At 38.9% G+C, this 9603-nt stretch overlaps 1 protein-coding gene across 1 annotated transcript; it reads right to left on the reverse strand.

Moving 5' to 3' along the window:
* Positions 1–7185: 7185 nt before the first annotated feature.
* On the reverse strand, positions 7186–8886 carry LOC122601361. Its single transcript, XM_043774126.1, has 3 exons — positions 8787–8886; positions 8023–8672; positions 7186–7800 (listed from the first exon to the last, which is right to left on the reverse strand). Exons 1-3 carry the CDS (start codon positions 8884–8886, stop codon positions 7186–7188), a joined length of 1365 nt encoding a protein of 454 aa, XP_043630061.1.
* Between the last annotated feature and the right edge of the window lie 717 nt (positions 8887–9603).

A 9603-nucleotide genomic window follows, 5' to 3' on the forward strand; every position in this document is an offset into this window, starting at 1 on the left:
CTAAAGAAATCTCCTCCATATCGAGGAGCACCGGTATACATCCCATACCCCGAAGTCTGAGTAGCTGAATCAAACTTGGGAGGTCTATACGAGTATGTCTCCTACTGATAACCCTGCGAAGGAAAGAGATAATCAAAAGTACCTTGGCTAGGAGGTACTATCTCATGAGGAGTAAAAGTTGGGATCTCCTAGCGCTCATCCTCATCAACTTGACTGTATTGCTGCTGGTGAAACTGCTCATATTGCCTCTCCCACATTGGACGGAAGTGCTCTTGCTGACCAAGCACTCGGTGAAGCATACTATTCGCCGTCCAGGCATTATCAAGCAACATGTCTGTAGACCCCTGTAGACCAAAAACAGCCCCCTGCAAAGAAGATAAGTCAAAAGAAGATGAAGAAGAACCGGCTGCAAACTGAGGCACACTAGATCCATCCTCCCTACGCCTCTTTCCTACCGGCCGCTGCTCCTCTGGTAAATCCCCCACAAATACATCTCTTCCATCCACCTCAAAGATCAAACCAAAACTAATCAAATCATTGATTCCAAACCGACTACATGGAATCTTCACCAAACTCCTTGTATTCCGATTTGTATCAAACCCCAACATCACAAAAACCTTGCAAATAAAGTTCCCACAAACAAGCACACGATCCTTATGTGTAGCAAGATACTTCGCCAACACATAAGGTGCACAAGGAAAAGTGGAAGGAGAACCTTCATAAAACAACCGCATAAGCCAAGCATCAGTCGGGGAAACCTTCTCATTGTGATCATTTCGAACCAAGAAACAATGGGTGATCATCCGATGGATAACCTTCAAAATAGGTACCTGAATTTCTGATACCTTACTTACCGCCATGGCTAACTTACCACTTCCACCAATCTCGAACCAAAAATCCTTAGTCGTTTTATCATCATCAAAACCAGTAATATCCTTGTCAAACACACACTTCCTCAAAACCTCATAAGTATCCATATCATTCAACTCAGCTCCCGAAACCATCCCAGTTAAGTAAGCAAATTCAGGCACCGTACAATGCCTTTGAACTCCCCCTGCTCAAAAATGAATCACTTTCCTAGTATAGAACTCTTCCCTCTTCAAATTTGTATCAAATCTAATTGTACTCAAAAATTCAAGACACCATTCATGGACCGGTGTAATATCACAATTAAAAACATTTTCCCACATTCTATACGTTTTTATCTCCCCATTTGCATTCCTACTCTTGCAAGTAATCATCTTCATAATAGGTTCCCTTATATTCAACTTTTCAAAATCTCCCCAACTAACAATTTTCGGTTCCATGACATGCTTATAACGAAGGTCTTGGAGGCGGTTCATATAATGAATGCGTTCATTACCTGTAACTCCAGGGAAGCGCAACCACTCATGTGGTTCAGCGGGATGGGTCTTGGCACTCATGGTAAGCGCACTATCTCTAAAACGGCGGTTGTCACTTAGGTTGGGTTCTCCGAAGTCATAACCACGCCTTATGCCCGGGACAAACTCCTCACTGCTGCTGGAGCCTTCCACTTGCTTCCCTTTCTGTAAAAATAGACAAAAACAACCAACCAAGCAAGCATAAGTCACAAGAAACAAAAACGAACAAAAACAAAAATTCCAGACAACCTGGTGCGGCACACCCCCATACAGGTGCGTCACACCTGCTTCATTTTAGAAATCCCCGGCAGCGGCGCCAAAAACTTGATGTGTAAAATCTAGTCTTAAATTTATAAACAAGAAAATACTAATAGTTAGACTTCTACACACAGGCAGTGAACCTTATCATGTATAGTAAAGCTATCAGTAAGCCCAGGATCGAACACAGGGACTGATTTCGAGCAAGCGAGTTTAATGCAGTTTAAAAAGAGTTTTGGATTTTAAGGACTCCCGTCACCTTCAATTTTGAAAAGTTAGTTTAAAATTAAAAAGAGTTAAAAAATTCCGTAGAATTTATTGAAAAGAGAATTTGTATATCAAGATTAATTAAAAGATCATCTACTTCGACTCCATGACGCAACTTATTTAGGTTGCACTTAAGTTAAAACCAATTCAATATATTGATTTAATAACGAGGTTAGACAAAGAACTCACTAGTTGGCCACCTAGCTTATTACCCTATCCGAACCCATTAACCAATTATTCAATCCCTAAGATCCGGTTACCACCTTTCCTATCAAGACCTACTAAATTGACTAATTTGATTTGTTATTGCAAACAATCTTGTCTAACGATTTTACCAAACCGTTAACACTTTGAATTCTATTATCTATTGTTGTTTATTGTCTTGTTACCACAAGTCAACACCTATTAATTGTACCCAATTAACTAGAACAATGTACTCCTAAACTTAGATACCTCTAAATCATTCATACATTATCAACAAATCAATAGATAAGAGGACAAGAACTCAAAACATTAAGATCTCGCCAATACGTTTAACCATCAACTTGAATTCATAAAATCATGCAACCATAATTCATTGTATCACTTCATCTAAGTAGATGATTAAAATACTTAGCTACTCATGTCAAAATTAATTAACACAAACACAATTATTAATAGAAAAGAGTTCATATTAATATTGTACGATAAGTGATATTAAAAAGTAAAGAAGTAAAATAGCTTGACCAGAATTGTTGTAGCAGTTGTGTTGCTTCGTCGAACTAAAAATAGATCATGGAGGTTTCTTAATTGGTGGCTCCTCACGCCCTCTTCTCGAACTAACTCCTAAAACTCTTGTACAAATTGTATTTAATTCCACCGAGAGCACCCCCCGATATGCGTCGCACCCCCTACATGGTGCGACACACCTTCTTCAGAAAAAATTCTTTTATTTTCAAATTGATTCCAGAAATTACATGAACAAACAAACAATCTTCCCTCTTTATTTCCAATATATGTCACTTTCAAAAACTCCTCAATCACAATCTAAACAAGCAACACAAAATTACTCAAAATTAAAGCGCTTAAACACTAATTTAAGTATCAACACACCATCCTAACCCATCTAACATCAAAAACCCCAAATTATTTCCAAACTTCTCAAGAACCCTAATCCGAATTTCTTCAAATTGAATGAAATTACTAGTACATTAATAGTGCAAACAATGAAAAACACAAAACCCATTCAAAAGATTCAAGTAATTTCGTCTTAAACTCATTAATTTTGAAAACCACCTTGAATTCGGATTAGAGATGAACACTGGAGAACAATGGAAGAATACTTACCCTGGAAAACAATCCTCTAACCATCTTTGAAGAAAAATGAAATATTAAGGAGAAATTGAAATTTGATTTGAAGAATTTGAAAGTTTTGGAGACAAAGGAAACAAATAATGCTATGAATGTGTGTGTTTTGTGTCGTCCAGGAGAAAAGAAGAGAACAAATGGGTATCCTAATTCTCAGATTTTCGGGCCTACAAGAATCCCAACCCAATCCAATAAGTCAATGCAAGTCAAACTGGGTCAATGCAGTCAAAACCATAGGTGGTGCGGCGCACCCCCATACTTGGTGCGTCGCATTTTCTCTTCAGAATCTACACTTCTCCTGATACACCTTCAGGTGCGGCGCACCACTAGCCAAACTTACCTTTCGCACTTACCTTGGCTCGTTATGACTTACCGTAACACTTTTGGACACTTTGGAACCTGCACATCTCAACAAAAAGCTATAAAAACGAAAAATAAACAAAACTAAACTAACAAAACAAAATTTTTTTTGGTTTTTTCGATTTTTCAAATGTTTTTAGGTTTTTCAATATAAGGAACGAAAAATGAAATAAACTAAAATTAAAAACACACGGGTTGCCTCCCGAGAAGCGCTTAATTTATTTAGGAGTCATTAGCTAGACTCACCTCCCCAATCACTTATCAATTTCATAAAACGAGAGTTGATCCACCTCAACTCTCTCAACACAAGTTTCTTCATTAAAAATCTTCAACCTATGACCATTGACAATAAATGTTTCCCCATTCCCCTTATAAAATTCCACATACCCCGAAGGATAAATATGTTTAATGACATAGGGTTCCATCCATCTTGAAGTCAATTTAGGTTGTTTCAATTTAAACTTTGAAATGAACAACAAGACTTTATTTCCTACCTTAAAATCTTTCTTCCTTAACCTACGATCATGCCAAACCTTTGTTCTTTCTTTATAGAGCTTTGAATTTTCATAAGCATGCAATCTCAACTCATCTAACTCATGCAATTGTAACATTCTTAATTCACCACTTTCAATTAAATCCATATTACAATTTCTAAGAGCCCAATAAGCCTTATGCTCTATTTCTAAAGGTAAATGACATGTTTTCCCATACAACAACCTATAAGGTGTAGTCCCAAGTGGAGTCTTGAATGCGGTCCTAAAAGCCCACAATGCATCATTTAGTTTCTTTGATCAATTTTTAGGATTATCACCTATGGTTTTCTCTAAAATTCGTTTTTAATGCCCTATTTGTATTTTCTACTTGGTCACTTGTTTGCGGGTGATAAGAAGTAGAGAAACGATGGTGAACACCATATCTCTCCAACACCTTAGCAAGTTGGTGATTCGCAAAATGAGTTCCACGATCACTTATTAAGGCCTTAGGACAACCAAAACGACAAAACAATTGTTTCAAGAAATCTATCACTACCCTTGCATCATTTGTTGGCAAGGCCTTAGCCTCGGCCCATTTAGACACATAATCAACCGCCACTAAAATGTAAAGACACTTATTTGAAGGCGGAAAGGGTCCCATAAAATCAATACCCCAAACATCAAAAAATTCGCAAACCTGAATAAAGTTTTAAGGCATCTCATCTCTCTTTGTGATGTTCCCTTGACGTTGACACGCATCACAAGCATCTACCAAAGTTTGAGCTTCCTTGAAAATTGTTGGCCAATAAAAACCTGCATCAAACACTTTCTTACTAGTAACGGTTGGTCCATAATGACCACCGGTTGGCCCTCGGTGACATCCATCCAAAATCAAACGAGTTTCTCTGCCCGCAACACATCTTCTAATCATTCCATCTACACAAACACGAAACAAATAGGGTTCTTCCCAATAATAATGCTTAACATCGGAAAAGAACTTTTTCCTTTGTTGATTTGTCCATCCTTTTGGAAGTACCCCTGCAACAAGATAGTTAGCAAAATCTGCATACCATAGAACATTAGATTCAATACTCATTAAAGACTCATCCGGTAATGCATCATCAATATCATCCCCCTTTAGTTCCTCACGGTGAGGATCCTCTAACCTACTCAAATGATTGGCCGCCAAATTTTCAGCCCCTTTCTTATCCTTTATCACAATATCGAACTCTTGCAAAAGCAAGACCCAACGTATGAGACGAGGTTTAGCATCTTGTTTAGCAAACAAGTACTTAAGGGCCGAATGATCGGTAAAAACAATGGTCTTACTAAGCACCAAATACGACCTAAACTTATCAAATGCATACACAACCGTAAGCAACTCTTTCTCAGTAGTAGTGTAATTTTGTTGAGCACTATTAAGAGTCTTGCTAGCAAAGTAAATAGGACGAAAATGATTACCTTCTCTTTGCCCTAAAACTGCTCCAACTGCAAAATCACTCGCATCACACATTAGTTCAAAAGGTTGAGACCAATCGGGAGAAACCATAATAGGTGAGTGAGTCAAACAATCTTTCAACAAAACAAAAGCCTTTAAACAATCTGAACTCAAAAGGCACATCTTTCTCAAGCAAACGAGTCATAGGTCGGGTTATCTTAGAAAAATCTTTAATAAACCTACGGTAGAAACCGGCATGACCTAAGAAACTCCTAACGCCCTTTACATTAGTTGGTGGAGGTAATTTAGCAATAACATTAATTTTAGCCTTATCTACCTCAATCCCCACACTAGACAACCTTATGACCCAACACTATGTCTTCTTTAACCAAAAAATGACATTTTTCCCAATTAAGAACAAGGTGTGCCTACTCACATCGCTCAAGCATCTTATCCAAGTTAGAAAGACACTTGTCAAAAGAGTCACCAAAGACCGAGAAATCATCCATGAAAACCTCCATAGATGTTTCTAACATGTCTTGGAATATCGCGATCATACACCTTTGGAAGGTGGCGGGAGCATTACACAATCCAAATGGCATCCTACGATAAGCATACGTGCCAAAAGGACATGTAAAGGTCGTCTTTTCTTGATTGTTGGTGTCAATGGGTATTTGAAAGTACCCGGAGAAACCATCAAGAAAGCAAAAATACTCGTTTCTGGCTAACCGTTCGAGCATTTGGTCAATGAAGGGTAAGGAAAATGGTCTTTACGGGTCGCATCATTTAACTTCCTATAAATAATACACACCCGCCACCCGGTAACCGTTCTAGTAGGTACAAGTTCATTATTTTCATTAGTGACAATGGTCATTCCCCCCTTCTTTGGTACACAATGGACCAGACTTACCCATGGACTGTCAGAGATAGGATAAATAATACCAGCATCTAAAAGCTTAATTATCTCTTTCTTAATGACATCTTTCATATTCGGATTTAACCTCCTTTGTCTTTGAACACTCGGTTTGAAATTTTCATGCAAATTAATATTATGTTTACAAAATTCGGGGCTAATTCCGGGTATATCAGTTGTACGCCAAGCAAAGGCTCTTTTATGAGCCTTTAACACAGTGATTAACTTACCTTTCTCATCATCCGAAAGTGATGACGATATGACAACGGGAAGAAGTGACTTACCTTCAAGGAGTGCATATTCCAAGTGCTCGAGAAGTGGTTTGAGCTCCAAATCGGTTGGTGGATTGTCCACCAAAGTTTCAATCTTCAAACCATTCCTCTCAATTTCCTCAAAAGTCTAATCTTCCGGTGTTGATTCATCCTTGCTTACCTCCATAATCTCTCTTACCATGTCCGCAACCATCACTTGCTCCTCTTTACTACAAGCAAGCAAAGCTTCTCCTTCATCCATGTCCAAGAAACTCATCAATTCCACTTCCAAAGCTTCGTCTTCTTCAATTACATCAATCCTGAAACAAGAATCATTGGTAGAATAAGGATGTTGCAAAGCTTTATCAATTGAAAACGAAATTCTATCATTTCCTATGCCTAATGAAATAATTTTATCCTTAACGCGAATGATGGCATCGGCCGTATACAAGAAAGGTCGACCTAAAATAAGATGAACCTTGGCATCCTCTTCCATCTAAAGAATAACAAAATCGGCCAAAAAGACAATATGGCCTACTTTAACACACAAAGTCTCCGCAATCCCCATGGGATATTGAAAAGAATGATCGGCGAGCCTAATGCTCATCCGAGTTGGCTTAAGAGACGCTAAAGACAAATGCCTATAAACCGAAAAAGGCATCAAATTAATGCTTGCACCAATGTCGGCCAAAGCATCACAATTAAGCTTAGGAGGGATTTGATTTTGCACAAATGCCGAACACTCCGCGTTGAGGACAGTAGCCTTGGCTTCCTCTAGCTTCCTCTTATCCGTTACAAGATCCTTAATGAACTTAGCATAATTCAGCATCCCTGAAAGCAAATCAACCAAAGATACATTAATGTAAACCGATTTAATCATGTCTACAAACTTCCGGTATTGTTCTTTGAGCTCCTCCTTCTTCAATCTTTGAGGGAAAGGAATCTTAGGCTTATATAACTTGACTTGAGGCTCATCAATTGTTGGTTTAGCTACCAGTGTAGCAACCGGAGTAGTAGATGTAGATGGAACGGCCGGTGGTTTCACGGCTTGGTTCGGCTCCATTACAATCTCTTCATCAACTTGTTTATCTTCTTCGTCCTCACTATCAACCTGCGTAGGAACATTAGTATCACTAGAAATAGGAGGAGAAATAGGAGAATTAACTACCTTACCCGACCGAGTAGTAATGGCATTTACATGCTCATTCCTAACATTAGGGTGTTGATACTTATTACCTCCATCATTTGAACCGGAAGGCTTAGGATTTTGTTGGGTATTACTTGGCAAAGATCCTTGTTGACGATTAGAATTACCCATTCTATCAAGCCTTACTCCTAAATCCTTGATCGCCACTTGTTGACTTTTGATATTTTGATTCATATTATCATTCAAAGCGGTGATGTCGGTTCGGTAATTCTCATTCTTCTTGTTTTGATCAACCATAAACTTCTTCACAAGATCTCTAAGCTCGGCATTAGGATCAACAACTTCAACCGGTTGAACCGAAGGACCTCCTTGATTTCTTCCTTGCCATGAAGCTCCCAATGTGGACCTATAATTCCCTGCACCATTAGAATTAAAATTAGGATTAGAATTACCTTGGTACCGGTTTTGATAAGCTCCATTCCTTTGAAACAGCCCTCGATTTGCAAACGGTGGTTGATATTGATTTTGAACATAATCAACTTCTTCATTCTGTGGTGCTTTATCACAATCTTCCGTGTAATGCCTATCACCACAAATGTCACAACCCGCAACCGCCGTCTTCAAATCCTTCTCAATCAAACCAAATCTACCATCCATACTCGCAAATTGCTTATCCATGTGACTTGCCAAAGCCTTAATTTCAGCCACTACATCATTACTTCCACCACTATCAACTCGAGCCACACTTCTTCTTCCCGTTTTCACAAGATCCGGTTTAGTCCTACCCGCTTCTCGAATCACACTAGTACGAACCATATCTTCCATAATCTTATAGGCTTCGTTGTAAGTGACATTATTAATGTTACCTCCACAAGCTCAATCCAATTCCCTTTGAGTGCGGCTATCTAAACCCTGGAAGAAAATAAGAATGTGCTCATTCAATCGAATACCATGCCCCGGACAATTCCTCATCAACTCCTTCAATCTCTTCCAAGCATTAACCAAATCCTCACCACTAAGTTGCTTAAACGCCCGAATCTCCAACTTCATTGTTTCAACCAATTGAGCCGGAAAGAACCGCTCAATGAATCCTTCCCTCAACTCTTCCCATGTTTCAAATATGTTATCATCGAGATTCTTATACCAATTTGCCACCTCTCCCGTGAGAGACAACGGAAACAATTCAAGCTTAACATGTGGCATTTGAGTCTCCCCATACTTGAACAATCAACAAACTTTTTCAAACTTCTCCACATGATCATACGGATCCCACTTAACAACCCCATCAAATTGATTCTCTTCAACCCGAGATAAGTGATTAGCTTTGACATTGAAATTTGGAACAGTGGTTGGAGGACGAATAGCCGAGCACCTATTAGGTGCAATGACTCGAGTACTCTCCCCAATAGTCCTATCAAAAGGATGAACCATGTCTTCGGCCATGTTTCTAGGTGTAGTAGGAGGTGTAGAGGGTGGAGTGGAGTTTGGTGTTGAGTTTAGTGAGTTTTTAGGTGAAGTCTTTGGTGGAGTTTGTGGTTTATTTTCCGGTGGTGTGGAACTTTCGGCTTCAACGTTTAAGTTTAAGGAATCTATTTTGCTAGATGAAAGGTTAACGGTTTTAGAAGGTTTCCTTCCTCGTCTCTTCGTCTTTCCCGGATTAGATTGAGGGCTTACTAGTGGAATACCGGCAGCCCTTGTGGTCATTAACTAAGAAACAAACCTGTAAACACAAACAAAGAAAACCGTAAAACGCACCAAGTTACACAA

Source organism: Erigeron canadensis, chromosome 5 (genome assembly GCF_010389155.1).
Source record: "Erigeron canadensis isolate Cc75 chromosome 5, C_canadensis_v1, whole genome shotgun sequence".
Taxonomy (NCBI): domain Eukaryota; kingdom Viridiplantae; phylum Streptophyta; class Magnoliopsida; order Asterales; family Asteraceae; genus Erigeron; species Erigeron canadensis.

Coding starts and splice junctions, on each gene's coding strand:
- LOC122601361 (XM_043774126.1), bottom strand. CDS start 8,886: ATGAAGTTGGAGATTCGGGCGTTTAAGCAACTTAGTGGTGAGGATTTG. Junction 8,673..8,786: donor GAGGAATTGTCCGGGGCATG/GTATTCGATTGA, acceptor CTTACAACGAAG/CCTATAAGATTATGGAAGAT. Junction 7,801..8,022: donor TGGCGATCAAGGATTTAGGA/GTAAGGCTTGAT, acceptor GTTCCTACGCAG/GTTGATAGTGAGGACGAAGA.